This window comes from Ranitomeya variabilis, chromosome 2, assembly GCF_051348905.1.
Source record: "Ranitomeya variabilis isolate aRanVar5 chromosome 2, aRanVar5.hap1, whole genome shotgun sequence".
NCBI classification, from domain to species: domain Eukaryota; kingdom Metazoa; phylum Chordata; class Amphibia; order Anura; family Dendrobatidae; genus Ranitomeya; species Ranitomeya variabilis.
Window position 1 is genome coordinate 113,909,353 of NC_135233.1, and position 20,820 is coordinate 113,930,172.

A 20,820-nucleotide genomic window follows, 5' to 3' on the forward strand; every position below is an offset into this window, starting at 1 on the left:
TAAGAGGGCATCTTCAGACGGATATACTTGGAGGAGAGCCATACCTTATCACCTGGCCGGAAGGAGGGAGCCTCCAGACGTCTTTTGTCTGCATGCTTCTTCATACGTAGTGAAGCTCTCTCTAAGGCAACCTTGGTGTCGCTCCATACTTTTGAGAATTCCTCCGTAGAGGTATCAGCTGCAGGAACGCCAGAAGGCCCAGAGATGGGAAGCGGAATCCTGGGTTGGAGCCCAAACACAATCTGAAAGGGAGATTTACCAGAAGACTCACTTACTTGATTGTTGTATGAGAATTCTGCCCAAGGCAGCAACCTTATCCAGTCATCATGATGTACGTTGACGAAGTGACGCAAAAATCCTGTCAGAATTTGATTGGTCCTTTCTACTTGCCCATTGGATTGAGGGTGATATGCAGAAGAGAAGTCCAGCTCCACTTGTACAGACTTAAAAAGTGCTCTCCAGAACTTGGAGGTGAACTGGACACACCTGTCGGATACGATGTGGAGAGGAAACCCATGAAGACGGAAGATATGTTGAATGAAATGATCAGCGAGCTCTGAAGCAGACGGGAGACCAGGTAACGGAACAAAATGCGCCATCTTCGAAAAACTATCCACCACAACCCAGATGACTGAACAGCCAGAGGAGACGGGGAGATCAGTAATGAAGTCCATTACGATGTGCTGCCAGGGTACTGAAGGAACAAAGAGCGGTAATAACCGACCGGAGGGCAAACGCTTATCAGTCTTGTTGCGAGCACACAAAGGACAAGCAGCCACATACTCCTGAACATCTTTGCCCATGGTAGGCCACCAGTAGTAACGGGAGATGAGTAGCAGAGTCTTCCTTTGTCCGGCATGACCGGCCAATTTAGAAGAATGACCCCACCAGAGAACTCGTTTCCGATCTGAAGTAAAAACAAAGGTTTTACCTGGAGGGAGTCGAGCAAGATTAACCGCGGCCACCGACATTAATCTGGATGGTTCAATGATGTGGTGCGGTCCTTCCACAAAGTCTGGAGGCAAAAACGCACTGGAAAGTGCATCGGGTTTAATGTTCTTATCAGCTGGTCGAAAATGAAGAACAAAATTAAATCGAGCAAAAAACAAGGCCCACTGGGCTTGATGAGGATTCAGTCTCTGAGCAGATTAAAGATAAGCAAGATTCTTATGATCTGTGTAAATGATAACCTGATGAGCAACACCCTCAAGAAGGTGACGCCACTCCTGCAGAGCCAACTTGATAGCCAACAATTCACGATCTCCCACGGAATAATTCCTCTCAGAAACAGAAAAGACTTTCGAGAAGAATCCACAGGTGATCATCCGGCCAGACGACAACTTCTGGGTGAGAACCATGCCAGCACCTATGGAGGAAGCGTCTACCTCAAGCAAAAATTGTTTTTCGGAGTCCAGTCTATAAAGTACGGGTGCGGAGGAGAAGGCATGCTTTAGGGAAGTAAAAGCCTCCTCAGCCTCAGGTGTCCATCCCTTGGAATTCGCGCCTTTCTGGGTCAAAGCCGAAATGGGTGCCACTCGAGTGGAAAAGTTTGGAATGAACAAACGGTAATAGTTGGCGAACCCCAGGAACCGTTGTATTGCCTTCAGACCGCATGGGTGGGGCTACTTTAGAATGGCAGATACCTTCTCTGGATCCATCTTTAAACCTGTAGGCAAGATAATATAACCCAGGAAAGGCAGAGAGGATTGCTCGAAGAGACACTTTTCAATCTTAGAATAGAGTCTGTTCTCCCTGAGTCTTTGTAAGACCATACGTACTTGTCTCCGGTGGGAAGCTAAATCAACAGAGAAGATCAGAATGTCGTCCAGGTAAACAACAACACAAGAATAAAGCAGATCTCTGAAAATGTCATTTACAAATTCCTGAAACACTGCTGGTGCATTACTTAGCCCAAATGGCATTACAAGGTATTCATAGTGTCCGTCCCAGGTATTAAAGGCGGTCTTCCATTCTTCTCCTTCACGAATGCGTATCAGATTGTAAGCCCCTCTGAGATCCAAATTGGTGAAAATTTTAGATCCCCTAAGACGATTAAACAATTCTGAAATTAATGGCAACGGATACCTGTTCTTTACCGTAATCTGGTTCAAACCCCTGTAATCGATACAGGGTCGTAGAGATCCATCCTTTTTCTTCATGAAGAAGAATCCAGCTCTAGCAGGCGAGGAAGACTTCCAGATGAATCCTCTGTCCAGGTTCTCCTGAATGTATTCAGACATGGACTGTCTCTGCTTGAGAAAGAGGATAGATCCGTCCACATGGAGGAGATGCTCTGGGAAGCAGATCAATAGGGCAATCATACGACCTGTGTGGAGGTAATTTCTCTGCCTCTTTTTTCCCGAAAACATCAACAAAGGACCAGTAAGGAGACGGCAAACCCAGCAGGGCTTCAGGTTGTACTGGAGGAAGAGCAGGACGAACCGGAATGATACATCGATCAAAGCAAGAATCTCCCCAGCGCAGGATCTCTCCCGTCCTCCAATTTAGAACAGGTTCATGCATCCGGAACCAGGGTAGACCTAAAAGCAAGGGGTGAGACAAAACTGGCAACACATAAAAACGGATTCTTTCAGAATGGGTTAGACCTACCCGGAGTTCCAAAGGCACAGTCTGGAACCATACGGACTCCACCAGGGGTCTGCAATCCACAGATGTCACTTGCAAAGGTTCCGATAAACGCTGGACTGGAATCTGATAACGATCCACTACCGCCTGCGAAATAAGGTTCCCGGCGGCACCAGAATCCAGGTGACAGAACTCCGAAAATCTCATCTTGCTGAAGGCCACAGAGATTGTTATTTGCAGAGCTGGAGAGAGATGATCCTTACCTAGGGTATCCTCTCCTACAGACCCTAGGCACTGGAGTTTCCAGGTCTCTTAGGACAAGAGCGGATATAATGCTTGGCACTGCCACAGTAGAAACAGCTCCCCTCCCGGTGACGCACCTCCTGGCGACGGTAGAACAGATTTACACGATCTACCTCCATAGCCACAGGAGCGGGAGACAAAGTTGGAGAATTTGCAGATTTAGGAGCACAAGCAACCAGGTGATCGGATTCTTTTTCACGTCTGATCTCATTTGACCGTTCCTGAAACCGTAGATCAACCCGTACTGCCAGGGAAATCAGGTCATCCAAAGCAGTAGGCAAGTCATGTCCCACCAACTCATCCTTTACTCATCCAGAGAGTCCCTGCCAGAAGGTAGCCACCAGAGCCTCATTGTTCCAGGAAAGTTCAGACAAAAGAGTACAGAACTGCACCGAATACTGAGCCACCGTAAGGGCCTCCTGTCATAGTCGAAGAAGAGCAGAAGCTGTCGACGTAGTTTGACCAGGTTCGTCAAAGGTCTTGCGGAATGCCTCTAGAAAAGACTGGAGATTAGTAACCAATGGATCCACCCTCTCCCACAGCGGATTCATCCAGGCGAGCGCCTCTCCATCAAGGTGGGACATGATGAAGCCAACTTTGGCCAAATCAGAAGCAAACCTATGCCCCAATAGTTCGAAGTGCAGTGTGCACTGATTTATGAACCCTCGACACAAAACGGGGTCGCCTCGGAAGCGGGTGGGAGCCGCCAAGCGAGAATCCTTACTTGCTGCACAGTTAGATACCTGGACACAAGTGGCAGGAGCAGGTGCCATCGAAGAAGCCAGACTATCCAGGCGAGCAGATAAGTTGTGCAGGAAAGGCATGATTTTATCCTGTTGCTCCTTCAACTGGGAGATCTCCTGACGTAACTCCATGACTAGTGATTTCTGGGATCCAGCAGGTTCCATGGCCGGAGCAATCTGTAACGAATGGAAACGGAGGCACAGATGTAGAAGTTCACATTCGTATTTATTAAGGTTTGATGTGGAACCACTAGACCACGGTCCGGTGAGCCCCAGACACCCGTAGTAAGTCCCCTCGAACAGGGACAGAATGGAATGCCTGGAGGACACAGGTGCTACCTTCAGTTAGACCCCGAACTCGTGGCGGCTGTCCCAGCGGAACAGACGGTCCAGCAAGGTTAGCGAATGTTGCAGAGCTGACTGGAGGATACCGGGTGTAGGAGTAGAAGCTGGCACCGGGAGTACTGGCGTGGTCCGGAAGTGAGGCTGGCGGACTGGCAGGACTAGACGGGTCCAGTGTAGATACTGCGGAAGCAGTCCAGAATAACCGGGTAACTGGTAGCAGAAGATCTGTGGAGACAGACAGAATGAGCGGAGTTCCCTGCAGATACTTCAGAAACAGAAGCGCAAGATAACAGGAACCGGAAGTTAGCAACAGTATGCACTTGTTGCTCCGGCGCCCTCCCTATGGTGGAGGGGCCAGAAATAGCAGAAAAACACACGCCATTGGCTAGAGACAACATTTGTAAAATGCACACTGTCTCTTTAAGAGACCGGGAGTGAGCGCGCGTGCGACGTAAGAACCCTGCCAGGGAACCTGCTGGCCGCACGCCAGGAAGCAGGAGAGGAAGGAGGGGTGGGGGCTGTGTCCAGACAGCGTGAAGCCGGCACAGAGCTAGAGACCCGACGGAGACCCCCTGGAGGTACAGTAAACAGACCAGGTGTAACAGGCTAGTTAAGGTCTGAAACCTTAGTCAAAGTTATCCGGGATTTGGATTTCGCCCCCAGCAGATCACCCCCAGCAGTTCGAACCCAGCAATTCGCCCCCAGCAGTTCACCCCCAGGGAATATTTACTTCACCTGTGGGAAGTTATACCTTCCAGCTGCCATACCATCACCCCAGAGGACCCCTTTAAGCAGCATCGGTCCCTACTGCCCAAATACTACAGGTCACATCACGAACACAAACTTTATTCACCAAACCCTTAAAAGACTTTTCCCTTTTAACTGAGTGCCCAGGGTCACGTACTGGGTCGCAGCCACCGTGACGTCCCCTTCAAGTACCAGCCCTGTTACCGAGTACCCCACTGCCCTAGCCGGCGACTCAACTTGGCGTCACGAACAGGATGTACCCGGGGGCAAACTGCTGGGGGCGAACTGCTAGGAGCGAACTGCTGGGGGCGAACTGCTGGGGGTGAAACATCCTATAACCAAGTTATCCAACCACACAAATGTCTTCCCAAACTTTTGTATCTGCCCATATGCTTTTTACAATTTTTAAAACGTAAAAAATTGCAACATAAATATTTGATTAGCTTACAATGCAAAGGAAATATGTAATTTTTAACTTTAGGCCTTTTAGAGGTCATTTAATTTTCAACCTGCTTAATTGTTTACGATAACAGTAATTTTGACCAGGGGTACCCAAACTTTTACATGCCACTGTATATAGCACTGTGTACTTACAATTGCTCATTTTGTCTTTCTACCCAGTAATGTAATCTCTTTTCTCTGATATATGTAAAGACAGGAAGTTTCTATTCCCAGAATAATTAATTCCCCTGTTCAACTCCTGTCCCAGCTGCTCCCTACTCCCCCCCCCCCCCCCCCGCCAGGGACTTTTGCAATCGTGACTTGTGCAGGGAAAGGAGTCTTCCTGTTTTTATATAGAGCTTAGAAGGATTTATGCAGTCTGTTTTTAACCCCTTCCTGACATCCGACGTACTATCCCGTCGAGGTGGGGTGGGCCCGTATGACCGCCGACGGGATAGTACGTCATACGCGATCAGCGGCGCTCACGGGGGGAGCGCCGCCGATCGCGGCCGGGTGTCAGCTGATTATCACAGCTGACATCCGGCACTATGTGCCAGGAGCGGTCACGGACCGCCCCCGGCACATTAACCCCCGGCACACCGCGATCAAACATGATCGCGATGTGCCGGCGGTGCAGGGAAGCATCGCGCAGGGAGGGGGCTCCCTGCGGGCTTCCCTGAGCCCCCCGCAGCAACGCGATGTGATCGCGTTGCTGCGAGGGTCTTACCTCCCTCCCTGCAGCTCCCAGACCCGGATCCAAGATGGCCGCGGATCCGGGTCCTGCAGGGAGGGAGGTGGCTTCACAGACGCCTGCTCAGAGCAGGCACTGTGAAGCAGCCTGCACTTTCCTCAGATCGGTGATCTGTCAGAGTGCTATGCAAACTGGCAGATCACCGATCTGTATTGTCCCCCCCTGGGGCAAAGTAAAAAAGTTAAAAAAAATTTTTTCCAAATGTGTAAAAAAAAAAAAAAAAAATATTCCAAAATAATGAAAAAAAAAATAAAATATTATTCCCATAAATACATTTCTTTATCTAAATAAAATAAAAAAAACAATAAAAGTACACATATTTAGTATCGCCGCGTCCGTAATGACCCAACCTATAAAACTGCCCCACTAGTTAACCCCTTCAGTAAACACCGTAAGAAAAAAAAAAAAAAAACGAGGCAAAAAACAACGCTTTATTACCATACCGCCGAACAAAAAGTGGAATAACACGCGATCAAAAAGACGGATATAAATAACCATGGTACCGCTGAAAACGTCATCTTGTCCCGCAAAAAACAAGCCGCCATACAGCATCATCAGCAAAAAAATAAAAAAGTTATAGTCCTGAGAATAAAGCGATACCAAAATAATTATTTTTTCTATAAAATAGTTTTTATCGTATAAAAGCGCCAAAACATAAAAAAATTATAGAAATGAGATATCGCTGTAATCGTACTGACCCGACGAATAAAACTGCTTTATCAATTTTACCAAACGCGGAACGGTATAAACGCCTCTCCCAAAAGAAATTCATGAATAGCTGGTTTTTGGTCATTCTGCCTCACAAAAATCGGAATAAAAAGTGATCAAAAATGGTCACGTGTCCGAAAATGTTACCAATAAAAACGTCAACTCGTCCCGCAAAAAACAAGACCTCACATGACTCTGTGGACCAAAATGTGAAAAAATTATAGGTCTCAAAATGTGGAGACGCAAAAACTTTTTTGCTATAAAAAGCGTCTTTTAGGCTGGTTTCACACTTGCGTTTTTATCTGCATGCGTTTTTTAAAAAAACGCATGTGTGAAAAAACGCATGTAAACGTGGTAAAACGCATGCGTTTTTAGACGCATGCGTTTTTATAGAAAAACACAAGAAAACAAACAAAAAAAAAAAACCCTACCCCTAACCCTACCCCTAACCTGAAATACGTGGCACTAAAATATACGTTTATATACGTATATAAGTGCCACGATATTTCAGTGGCCACGTATATAAGTGCCACGTATATAAGTGCCACGTATATAAGTGCCACGTACTTAAGTGCCACGTACTTAAGTGCCACGTACTTAAGTGCCACGTATTTACGTGCCACGTATTTAAGTGCCACGTACTTAAGTGCCACGTACTTAAGTGCCACGTACTTAAGTGCCACGTATTTACGTGCCACGATATTTCAGTGCCACGTATAACCACATAGTTATAGTATTTATAGTACGTGGCACTGAAATACGTGGCACTGAAATATCGTGGCACTGAAACACGTGGCACTGAAACACGTGGCACTGAAACACGTGGCACTGAAACACGTGGCACTGAAATACGTGGCACTTAAATATGTGGCACTTAAATACGTGGCACTTAAATACGTGGCACTTATGACTGTCAGAAAATGTTCATTAAACGGTTAGAGGTGAGGTTAGGGGTAGGGTTAGGGTTACCGTTGGGATTAGGGTTAGGGGTGTGTTTGGGTTAGGGTTTCAGGTAGAATTGGGGAGTTTCCACTGTTCAGGCACATCAGGGGCTCTCCAAACGCGACATGGCGTCCGATCTCAATTCCAGCCAATTCTGCGTTGAAAAAGTAAAACAGTGCTCCTTCCCTTCCGAGCTCTCCCGTGCGTCCAAAAAGGGGTTTACCCCAACATATGGGTTATCAGCGTACTCGGGACAAATTGAACAACAACTTCTGGGGTCCAAGTTCTCTTGTTATCCTTGGGAAAATAAAAATTTGGGGGGCTAAAAATCATTTTTGTGGGAAAAAAATATGTTTTATTTTCACGGCTCTGCGTTGTAAACTGTAGTGAAACACTTGGGGGTTCAAAGTTCTCACAACACATCTAGATAAGTTCCTTGGGAGGTCTAGTTTCCAATATGGGGTCACTTGTGGGGGGTTTGTACTGTTTGGGTACATCAGGGGCTCTGCAAATGCAACGTGACGCCTGCAGACCAATCCATTTAAGTCTGCATTCCAAATGGCGCTCCTTCCCTTCCGAGCTCTGTCATGTGCCCAAACAGTGGTTACCCCCCACATAGGGGGTATCAGCGTACTCAGGACAAATTGGACAACAACTTGTAGGGTCCAATTTATTCTGTTACCCTTGTAAAAATACAAAGCTGGGGGCTAAAAAATCATTTTTGTGAAAAAAAAAAAAGAATTTTTATTTTCACGGCTTTGCGTTACAAACTGTAGTGAAACACTTGGGGGTTCAAAGTTCTCACAACACATCTAGATAAGTTCCTTGGGAGGTCTAGTTTCCAATATGGGGTCACTTGTGGGGGGTTTGTACTGTTTGGGTACATCAGGGGCTCTGCAAATGCAACGTGACGCCTGCAGACCAATCCATTTAAGTCTGCATTCCAAATGGCGCTCCTTCCCTTCCGAGCTCTGTCATGTGCCCAAACAGTGGTTACCCCCCACATAGGGGGTATCAGCGTACTCAGGACAAATTGGACAACAACTTGTAGGGTCCAATTTATTCTGTTACCCTTGTAAAAATACAAAGCTGGGGGCTAAAAAATCATTTTTGTGAAAAAAAAAAAAGAATTTTTATTTTCACGGCTTTGCGTTACAAACTGTAGTGAAACACTTGGGGGTTCAAAGTTCTCACAACACATCTAGATAAGTTCCTTGGGAGGTCTAGTTTCCAATATGGGGTCACTTGTGGGGGGTTTGTACTGTTTGGGTACATCAGGGGCTCTGCAAATGCAACGTGACGCCTGCAGACCAATCCATTTAAGTCTGCATTCCAAATGGCGCTCCTTCCCTTCCGAGCTCTGTCATGTGCCCAAACAGTGGTTACCCCCCACATAGGGGGTATCAGCGTACTCAGGACAAATTGGAAAACAACTTTTAGGGTCCAATTTATTCTGTTACCCTTGTAAAAATACAAAGCTGGGGGCTAAAAAATCATTTTTGTGAAAAAAAAAAGAATTTTTATTTTCACGGCTTTGCGTTACAAACTGTAGTGAAACACTTGGGGGTTCAAAGTTCTCACAACACATCTAGATAAGTTCCTTGGGAGGTCTAGTTTCCAATATGGGGTCACTTGTGGGGGGTTTGTACTGTTTGGGTACATCAGGGGCTCTGCAAATGCAACGTGACGCCTGCAGACCAATCCATTTAAGTCTGCATTCCAAATGGCGCTCCTTCCCTTCCGAGCTCTGTCATGCGCCCAAACAGTGGTTACCCTCCATATATGGGGTATCAGCGTACTCAGGACAAATTGGACAACAACTTTTGGGGTCCAGTTTATTCTGTTACTCTTGTAAAAATACAAAAGCTGGGGGCTAAAAAATCATTTTTGTGAAAAAAAAAAGAATTTTTATTTTCACGGCTCTGCGTTATAATCTGTAGTGAAACACTTGGGGGTGCAAAGCTCTCAAAACACATCTAGATAAGTTCCTTAGGGGGTCTAATTTCCAAAATGGTGTCATTTGTGGGGGGTTTCAATGTTTAGGCACATCAGGGGCTCTCCAAACGCAACATGGCGTCCCATCTCAATTCCAGTCAATTTTGCATTGAAAAGTCAAATGGCGCTCCTTCCCTTCCAAGCTCTGCCATGCGCCCAAACAGTGGTTTACCCCAACATATGGGGTATCTGCGTACTCAGGACAAATTGCACAACATTTTTTGGGGACCAATTTCTTCTCTTACCCTTGGGAAAATAAAAAATTGGGGGCGAAAAGATCATTTTTGTGAAAAAATATGATTTTTTATTTTTACGGCTCTGCATTATAAACTTCTGTGAAGCACTTGGTGGGTCAAAGTGCTCACCACACATCTAGATAAGTTCCTTAGGGGGTCTACTTTCCAAAATGGTGTCACTTGTAGGAGGTTTCAATGTTTAGGCACATCAGGGGCTCTCCAAACGCAACATGGCGTCCCATCTCAATTCCAGTCAATTTTGCATTGAAAAGTCAAATGGCGCTCCTTCACTTCCGAGCTCTGCCATGCGCCCAAACAGTGGTTTACCCCAACGTATGGGGTATCTGCGTACTCAGGACAAATTGCACAACATTTTTTGGGGACCAATTTCTTCTCTTACCCTTGGGAAAATAAAAAATTGGGGGCGAAAAGATCATTTTTGTGAAAAAATATGATTTTTTATTTTTACGGCTCTGCATTATAAACTTCTGTGAAGCACTTGGTGGGTCAAAGTGCTCACCACACATCTAGATAAGTTCCTTAGGGGGTCTACTTTCCAAAATGGTGTCACTTGTAGGGGGTTTCAATGTTTAGGCACATCAGGGGCTCTCCAAACGCAACATGGCGTCCCATCTCAATTCCAGTCAATTTTGCATTGAAAAGTCAAATGGCGCTCCTTCCCTTCCAAGCTCTGCCATGCGCCCAAACAGTGGTTTACCCCAACATATGGGGTATCTGCGTACTCAGGACAAATTGCACAACATTTTTTGGGGACCAATTTCTTCTCTTACCCTTGGGAAAATAAAAAATTGGGGGCGAAAAGATCATTTTTGTGAAAAAATATGATTTTTTATTTTTACGGCTCTGCATTATAAACTTCTGTGAAGCACTTGGTGGGTCAAAGTGCTCACCACACATCTAGATAAGTTCCTTAGGGGGTCTACTTTCCAAAATGGTGTCACTTGTAGGGGGTTTCAATGTTTAGGCACATCAGGGGCTCTCCAAACGCAACATGGCGTCCCATCTCAATTCCAGTCAATTTTGCATTGAAAAGTCAAATGGCGCTCCTTCCCTTCCAAGCTCTGCCATGCGCCCAAACAGTGGTTTACCCCAACATATGGGGTATCTGCGTACTCAGGACAAATTGCACAACATTTTTTGGGGACCAATTTCTTCTCTTACCCTTGGGAAAATAAAAAATTGGGGGCGAAAAGATCATTTTTGTGAAAAAATATGATTTTTTATTTTTACGGCTCTGCATTATAAACTTCTGTGAAGCACTTGGTGGGTCAAAGTGCTCACCACACATCTAGATAAGTTCCTTAGGGGGTCTACTTTCCAAAATGGTGTCACTTGTAGGGGGTTTCAATGTTTAGGCACATCAGGGGCTCTCCAAACGCAACATGGCGTCCCATCTCAATTCCAGTCAATTTTGCATTGAAAAGTCAAATGGCGCTCCTTCCCTTCCAAGCTCTGCCATGCGCCCAAACAATGGTTTACACCCACATATGGGGTATCAGCGTACTCAGGACAAATTGTACAACAACTTTTGCAGTCTATTTTCTCCTGTTACCCTTGGTAAAATAAAACAAATTGGAGCTGAAATAAATTTTGTGTGAAAAAAAATTAAATGTTCATTTTTATTTAAACATTCCAAAAATTCCTGTGAAACACCTGAAGGGTTAATAAACTTCTTGAGTGTGGTTTTGAGCACCTTGAGGGGTGCAGTTTTTAGAATGGTGTCACACTTGGGTATTTTCTATCATACAGACCCCTCAAAATGACTTCAAATGAGATGTGGTCCCTAAAAAAAAATGGTGTTGTAAAAATGAGAAATTTCTGGTCAACTTTTAACCCTTATAACTCCCTAACAAAAAAAAATTTTGGTTCCAAAATTGTGCTGATGTAAAGTAGACATGTGGGAAATGTTACTTATTAAGTATTTTGCGTGACATATGTCTGTGATTTAAGGGCATAAAAATTCAAAGTTGGAAAATTGCAAAATTTTCAAAATTTTCGCCAAATTTCCGTTTTTTTCACAAATAAACGCAAGTTATATCGAAGAAATTTTACCACTATCATGAAGTACAATATGTCACAAGAAAACAATGTCAGAATCGCCAAGATCCGTTGAAGCGTTCCAGAGTTATAACCTCCTAAAGGGACAGTGGTCAGAATTGTAAAAATTGGCCCGGTCATTAACGTGAAAACCACCCTTGGGGGTGAAGGGGTTAATCATGTGATGTCATAGACCTAATGGAAAACAGAAGAATTAGCTGGGTAGAAGAGCAAAATGAGCAATAGTAAGTACACATTGCTGTATAATATGATGATTTCTATATATTAACCCCTTTCCGACATCAGGCGCAAATGTATACCGATGTCAGACACTCTAACTTTAATGTGGGCTCCTAGGGTGAGCCAACATCTTTCCCAACACATGTCAGCTATTTGGAACAGCTGACATGTGCCCAGAACAGCCGTGGGTGGAATCGCGTCCCACCCACGGCTATTAACCTGTTAAAACACTGACAGCTTTTAGCATGCGCTTCCAGCAATCACGACGGAAATCAACCCATTGGTGACCCCCCGTCACGTGATTGCGAGTCACCGATGGGTTGGCTCCTGGAGACCTCTATAATTGTCCCTGCCGGCTTGCTGTGATCGCCGCCTGGTGGTTGACACTCATAGCAAGTGAGTAGTTCTGCTACATACAGGTGATTTGATCATTGCCTGTATGTAGCAGAGCCGATCGAGTTATGGCAGCTTCTAGTCTCCCATGGAGACTATTGAAGCATGCCAAAAGTGAAAAAAAAATGTTTTATGTTGTATCTGCACCAAAATGGTATCATTAAAAACGTCAGCTCGGCAAGCAAAAAATAATCCCTCACCCAACCCGATATCACAAAAAAATTGAGATGTTACGGGTCTCCAAAAATGGCGCATTTTTTCTTTTTTTTTAAAGTTTGGAAGTGTTTTTCACCACTTAGATAAAAAAGAAACTAGACATGTTTGGTGTCTATGAACTTCCAATGACCTGGAGAATCATAATGGCAGGTCAGTTTTAGCATTTAGTGGACATAGTAAAAAAGCAAAACAGAAAACAACTGGAAGTACAACTCGTCCTGCAAAAAACAAGCCCTCACATGGCCATTTTGACCAAAAAAATAAAAAAGTTATAGCTATGGGAAAAGGGAAGCAAAAAATTAAAATGTAAAACCAAAAATACCTCTTGTCATTAAGGGATTAAGAGAATTACAATTTTGATGGGAGTGCTTCCTTAAAACTATTCACTACGTTTATTGTTCAGTGAGGCAAAGTATTAAGTGGGCACAGAATGCTCTTTTTTGTCACTATGTTGGCATTTTGCCCCCAGGAGTTCGCCCCTAGCAGTTCGCCCCCAGGAGTTCGCCCCAGGTACATCCTGTTTGTGATGCCAAGTTGAGTCGCCCGCCAGGGCAGTGGGGTACTTGGTACCGGGTCCGGTACTTGAAGGGGACGTCACGGTGGCTGCGACCCGGTCCATGGCCCTGGGCGCCCAAGTAAAGGGACAGGTCTTTAAAGGGAGTTTAAGAATAAAGTTTGTTCATGATGCCACCTTTGGTATTTGGTCAGTAGGGACTGATGCTGCTTAAAGGGGTCCTCTGGGGTGATGGTATGGCAGCTGGATGGTATAACATCCCACAGGTGAAGTAAATGTACCTGGGGGCGAACTGCTGTGGGCGAAACATCTAAATCCCACTTCTGACCACATTCTGACTAGACGTGCCCGGCCTCGCTCAGTTAATTTTTATTGAGTGAGGCCACACATGTCTAGTCAGCACATGACCACATGTATGTAAATCACCAGCATGAAGAAGTCAGAAGTCTGTGAGAAGTCAGAAGTCTGCAGTCACAAAGTATGACTGCAGACTCATTACAAACCTGGACAACCCCTTTATAATGCTCCTAACATAAATAAAAACATGAGAATTAGTCAGTATCAGAAATAACATTTACATCCAGGTACCTTTTAGATGTCGTTGTCTCTGGAGTCGTTCTCCTTCTTTTCTTCATCATGTCCTGACCTCGTGATGGGTTTTCTCATTCACAGCTCATCTCTGCAGACTTCCATCTTCTCCGCTCTTTTGCAGAAAATCTCCACATGATGCCCTTTAAGATAGAAATGTCAATATAAAATGCGCCTGAATAAAAAATTGCCCCTCACTATATTGTCTGCACAAAATATGACCCCCACTACTATGTAACTAAGGGTGGCGCTATTCATAATTTGTACATATACTCTATACTAAGGGACGGTGTTAGACATAATAAGTGATAATAATGTCTTCATCCACCTCCCCCTGTTCCTAAGTCCAGTTTAAGTTCCCCTTCCTCCCGTCCCAATCCTCCACACCCCTCATTGTTGTCCTCCTCTGCATCCCCTTACTGTCCTCTCCCCGCCCCATCATTGCCCTCTTCACCACCACTATCATTGCTTTATCCTCCACCACCCCATATCATTGCCCATTCCATCACCTCCATCATTTCCTCCTCCCCCACCACCCCCATCATTGTCTTTTCCCACCACCACTCCCATCATTGCCCATTCCACCTCCTCCATCATTTCCTCCCCACCACCCCCATGATTGCCCTTTCCACCACCACCACATCATTGCATTCTCCCCACCACACCATCATTGTTCTTTCTGTCACCTCCATCATTGCTTTTTCCTCCACCACCCCATCATTGCCCTTTCCACCACCTCCATCATTTCCTCCACCCCCCATTATTGCCCTTTCCACCACCACCATCATTGCATTCTCCACCCACCACCCCATCATTGCCCTTTCCACCACCTCTATCACAGCCTTCTCCTCCACCACCCCCATTCATTGCCCTCTTCCCCACCACTGCCATCATTGTATTTTCCATTACCACCATCATTGCCTTCTCCCCATCTCCATCATTGCCTTCTCCCCCACCACCCCATCATTGCCCATTCCACTACCTCCATCATCTCCACCTTTCCACCATCCAAAGCATTGGCCTTTTTACCACATCCATAATTTCCTCCTCCCCCCACTATCCCCATCATTGCTCTCTCCATCACCCCATCATTGCCTTCTCCCCATGTGCCCCATCATTTACACACACGCACACACATTCACCACTCTGCTGCAGCTTCACCATCGCCTTGCTCTCTCTGGCACAGCCAGCCGCTGAATGATTACGTCATCCAGCGGCGCTGCTGTCTGTGTGAGAGGAAGCGCGGGCACGCTGCAGCTTCTCTGTGCCAGCTGTCAGCACAGCCTACTCTCAGTTCGGGGGGTGGCAGAATGCAGCCCATGGGGGAGACACTGTGGAACACCACATTAGGCAGCCCGACTGCACCCCCCCGCCGGCTGTGCCCCGGCTGCCCCCCCAGATATGCCTCTGACTCTTTGCATAATATGTGCACATCATTGCACTATATGATTCAATATGGGAAGCATATGGAACTGTTTAGCTCTTTGAACACTGCTCCGTAGATACAGGTGGGCTCCATTGCCTTGCATGGACACTACATAGCTTAATGTAAGCTTTAACTGACTGTAATTTTGGCAAAGTTTGACATAATTTGAACAGTTTGAATTATATTAGCAGTGGCCCTGTTTGTCTTAACATGTGCAAAGTACTTTACAGGACAATGAATGACACTACCTGAATACTGGCTGGCCATTGCCTGAAATATGTGTCTGGGCAATGCATGAAATTGGAGGGTGCTATAAGGGCTTTCAGGCAATGTTTGCACTATTTACTTTAGTCTGCATGGTAATATTACAGCAAGGGCAGACAGACCATTTGGGCAACCTTGGCAGCTGCACAGAGGCCCAAGAGGTAAGGGCACCGATTTTCAGGTATGGACTAGGGTTGAAATTCAGCCCTGGCATTTGAAATCACACAGGCCCATATTGTCCCCGTCCCAAGAACCCGATCAGATATATTGCAAATATAACCCTGGATGGAGGAAAAGGAAGATATTCTACAAATTCTACCAATATTTCTAATGATACCCGTGGCCTGCCGGGGTAAGGGACGGAGTCAGCAACTTTGTGCTCCGTCAAAACTCTTAACGGTATGGGCATCTTGAGAACACAATGCTGTTAACAATGTAGCAAACAAGTCAGCCCATAACCAGACAGGTCCTTCTGGCATTTGCCAGAAGTGCCAGATGGCCAGTCCGGCCCTGCCAACTTCTATCTGAAAAGCATTTAGACGGAACCTGAAAACCCATCTGTTCAGGAAAGCCTACAGCCTACAATAACCGAGCCGCCGCCTCACCACCGCCAGAGCCGCCGCCCCCTCACCCCTACCTTCTGTCTCTTCCCCACTATCCCATAGAATGTAAGTCCGCAAGGACAGGGTCCTCTCCCCTCTGTACCAGTCTGTCACTGTAAACCTGTTTACTGTAAATGATATCTATAACTCTGTATGTAACCCCTTTCTCATGTACAGCACCATGGAATTAATGGTGCTATATAAATAAACAATAATAATAATAATAATAATTTAGAATAGTGCATTGTGGTGAGCTATTGGACTGCAAAGGGCCCATAATTTGTAACTGCACAGGGGCCTCTCCTGTCTGTGTCCACCTCTGTGTTACAGTATCTGCACTATCAACAGCCTTAGTTAAAGCAAAGGCATTGTCTGCAAATTTTGGGACATGCCTGATGTACTTATATAAACTACGATTATTGTAAAGCCAATATAGGAGCATACGTCCATTCTGCGGAACAGTCTGAGAGGCAAGAATGGCAGATTTGAAGCAGGCGATTGTGGGAAAGCTTCTAAAGCTAAAATTATACCCTAATATATTGTAATGTTATACCTCCCATTCCTGTAAACATTTATATTGTTTTATTTATTAGGTTATTAGCAATTTATTCTTATACAGTGAATTATAGTGTTTTTAAACCTTCCCACCCATTGACAATGGAAAAAAGCTGACATATTTATTGTTTTACTGGACTTGCCAAAAACCAGGTTACTGAGCTATCAATCATTACTTTCCTTCCACTCTAGGCAGTTTGGCACCATAGAAGACAGCTACTCCATGCCTCAACTTCGTTAAGCAAAGTGCTGATTGACAGGCACTTAGTTTGATTGCTTTCCTATTGCTAAGCCACAGTTTGCTAGTTCAGCTTCCTGACTCATCACACATTTCAGATTTCACTGAATACCCTTCTCATCGCTTTTGGCACCTTCCTGTTTCAGCTGCATTTTGTAAATGCTTGTAAAAAATACAGAATATCTACTTGAAAATATAGTTTTAAAACGCAAATTTAGCCACCCTCCTACCTACACCAGACTCAAAGTCGATGGGGCTCTTATTTGCTTTGTTTCAATCTAAATACCTATATATTCGCATACAATTCTAATATGTTTGGACAAACAAATTCATATAGTACAACAGATGCAGTTCCTTAAAATATCTCAACACATGACATGTAAGACAGCAGTAGAAAGCATATCATTGCTTGCCTATTTATAGATTTTTTGAATATTGTAATTAGCACACTTATTAAACACGGTGTGTGCACAATGGAAATTGATATTAATTCCCATTCTTAAAGGGAGTCTGTCACCAGATTGTTTTAACTGATTTGGGAGCAGTAGAATATAGGGGCAGACACCTTGATGCCAGGGATGTGTCACTTACTGGGCTGCTTACTGTAGTTTTTATAAAATCACTGCTTCATCGGCAGGAGAGTTTCACTAGAGGACTAGTAAACCTGCTGCAAGGTAGTCCAACTACGCCCCCATCACTGACTGGCAGCTTTCTGCGTGTTCACAGTGTACGCAAAAAGCAGCCAATCAGTGATGTGGGCGGGGTTATACTGAGCTCAACATTCAGTGAATTGGCAAATTTTCAACAAATTAATCCGCAATGTGTGCATATAGCCTCAACAATTTCAAAACTGCAGCACCCAGTATAGTAAGTGACACATCTCTGTAATTAGGGTCTGTGCTCCGACATCATGCTTCTCTCAGATCAGGTAGCAAAATCCTGGTGACAGATTCCCTTTAAAGGAAAGTAATCTTTAAGAAGACCTGTCAGCAGGTTCCCTTACAATTGTCTCCGCTGGGCATCTGCAAAGTGTTGCAATGCTAGGCTGCTCAGAATTGAGCACATTCTAGACTAACCGCCCCAAATAAAGACAAGAAACAAGAGATAATGAAGCATATTTTTACCTAACACACAAATCTGTTTGGAAGCTGCTCACTAGATACATATACAGTAAAATAAAAAAGGATTATGATGGCTGGCCTCCACAAAAATGACTAAAATAACTTCTATTAGATCACTTCAGGAAGAACACTGCTGGCATTTCCAGGAGCATCTAAAGGGGAACGTCGTTGTCTCAACAATGTGTGTATAATGTGGGGGAGGGAGGGCAGCAGCCATGGTTCGCATCATCTGCACCACGATACAGGAAAATGGGTGTGTGCACTGCTGTCACCTTAGCGATACACCTTTGTAGACCACAAGCTGCCACTTGACTTGGCAGGCCTGGACCACATAGAATAGAGATGAATGAGGGAGACCAGAGGGAGACCACAGTCCAAAAATAAACTTATCTTTACTTAACAGCTTGATGAGTAGCATATACTTCAGATAACCGCCAAAACCCTTAAAGAATGCTTCTTCTCCATAATGCAAAGGCAGGAAGTTTACATTTAAACTTTTTACATATCTCCAGCAAACCATTATAGGAACATCCATATTCCTTTCTGAGGACTGCAATGGTCGATGTGTGTCTCTATGGCCTTTCACAGCTAGACTCAACTCCCAGTTGATTTGTGAGGCACTGAGGACCTCACTGGCTGAGGTTGGTTGGTAAGACTCCTCACTGCTACAATCTAAGCTTATTCAAGGAGGCCACCTGGTCCTTGCTGGGCCACTGCATCTTCATCTCCCTGTAGGAGAACTCTTGTCCCAGCTTCGCCATCTTTTCCTCTTTAACCCTCTTACCTGTTCTCACATTTTCTATATATAAATGTCTGCTTAAGATCAGCTTGCCTGAGAAAAGGAATCCTTCCTTCAGCTTAGTCCATGCTTTAGACCCCCATGCATTCTTCATCCTTTTTTCCTTCACGACATACGATATGGCCTTCATTCTTGGCACACAAAAACTCATTTAGATGTAAACCTGCGAGCAACAAGATTATAGGTCATTACTTCTCAAACACCTCTTCCTATCTGCCTTACAGGAAACTGCATTCTCGTGTGCCCATGTAACTTCATAAAACAATATTTAAAACATAGAAATGCATTACATAACCATGAGATCTTCAAGGAGGGTTTTGGAAGCTTTTCTTTTCCTTTACATATGCACGTACTCTTAAGCTGACCGTTTTATCAGTTATATTCAGCATTTGCAAACTGAGCAAAAAAATAAAGTCTACATGCTTTGGCCAACTATGGAGATGTTTCGGGCTGTCTGCTGTGATCATTCCATGAACCGTCTGTTTTTTTAACCGAACTCCTATCACTTGAAGTATTTGCATGAAGACCATACAATATCCTGAATTGCTGATTTCCCACAGCGCATTACAATTGGTATATTATGCGTTTATGTTTCATGTCTGTATACCCCCTTAATACATTTTCTATTTGTTGTTTATATCCTCGTAGAGCGACTATTCAAGTGACACAGAAAGTGAAGATAACTTCTTAATGATGCCACCACGAGACCATCTTGGCCTCAGCGTATTTTCCATGCTGTGCTGCTTTTGGCCCTTGGGGATTGCTGCCTTTTACTTGTCACATGAGGTAAGTTTGAACCCGATGACAATCGTTAACACATACCTGTCAAATACTCTAAATAATGAATCTCTGCATTGTACACATCTCCCAGAAATCCTTCTTTCTTGCTTGACAAATTAGCACTATGTGTCGTTTTTTTCTTTTTTACAACAGATTTCTAAAGAATAAATTATTCATGCATAAACCATTATGACCATGATTTTAAGCCAATATGTTGGCAGCATGAGAAGGTTTGCCTTGTATTTTTCTTGAGCACTTTGTAATAGGCTTGTTAAATCATTTACAATTTCTGTATTTGTAGTTCTTGGAGATATCACTTAAATTGTTTATGTCTTTTGAATAGCTTTTGAATAATTGCATTGAATAGTGTGGTAATTGCTGATATGTTTATAACTAGTTTAGTCTTTAAGGTGGTTGTTCTTGTAAGATGGAAAGAAATTATCTCTCAACAGCTATATATACATATTTTTTCAATGAGCCATTAAATGAAAAGAAATGATAGTCAATATATGGTCAAGGTCACATCTGATCTGTTCGTCAAACTTAATGTGCAGGAATTAATTGAATGAAATAAAACTTTGCTGGGTTAAAAAAAAAGAACAAACTCAGCTGGCACCCCCCTACAGTAGATCAAGTGCAAGTCGCAGCATGGTGTTCAAAGAGACAGGAAGTGGTGGTGTCACTGTTCCACCAGCTGATGGATCTTTGCGTCCTGTCATTGGCTTTCAGGATCAGGAGACAGGCAGTGTGTCAGTGGAAAATAGATTGCCTGGGCTGTAGGTTTAAATCTGGTAAATCATTGTACCGTAGTTTTAAACCAAGGAAAAAATCTATAGAGTATTTTTTTTATTTTTTAAAGCTCTACTCACGTCATTTTATCACGAATGAAAAAGAATGTTACCTTTAACCAGTGATGGAATTATCTGTTGCTGTTGAGTCTTGACCAATCCTGAGTGTAATAAGTCTTTAGAAGAAAACTTCTGATTTAGACATATATATTTTATATTTGAGCCAAAACTTATGAGTAGAGTTGAGCGAATTTGTTTGGATTCGGTTGCCGAATCTAAATTTGCCATATTCGTGCCATATTGGTTCCCTATACGTGCCGAATTTATGTTTCACGATCGGTTCCGGACATATTTGGTAATTTCTACTCCCATGGACTCTGATGACTTTCGGCTGTGTTCTGCGAATATTGCAAAAACAACGTTCGATGCCGATCGTATTTG

The 20,820-nt window shown here is 44.2% G+C and overlaps 1 protein-coding gene across 4 annotated transcripts in view; it reads left to right on the forward strand.

Annotated features, from left to right (window-relative positions):
- SYNDIG1 (synapse differentiation inducing 1) overlaps positions 1–20,820 on the forward strand; it is a 475,803-nt gene that overhangs the window by 336,519 nt on the left and 118,464 nt on the right. For all 4 annotated transcript variants that reach the window (XM_077282843.1, XM_077282842.1, XM_077282845.1 and 1 more), the window contains one exon: positions 19,460–19,597. In XM_077282843.1, coding sequence (XP_077138958.1) covers positions 19,460–19,597 — 138 coding nt within the window. The remainder of the gene's footprint in view (positions 1–19,459; positions 19,598–20,820) is intronic.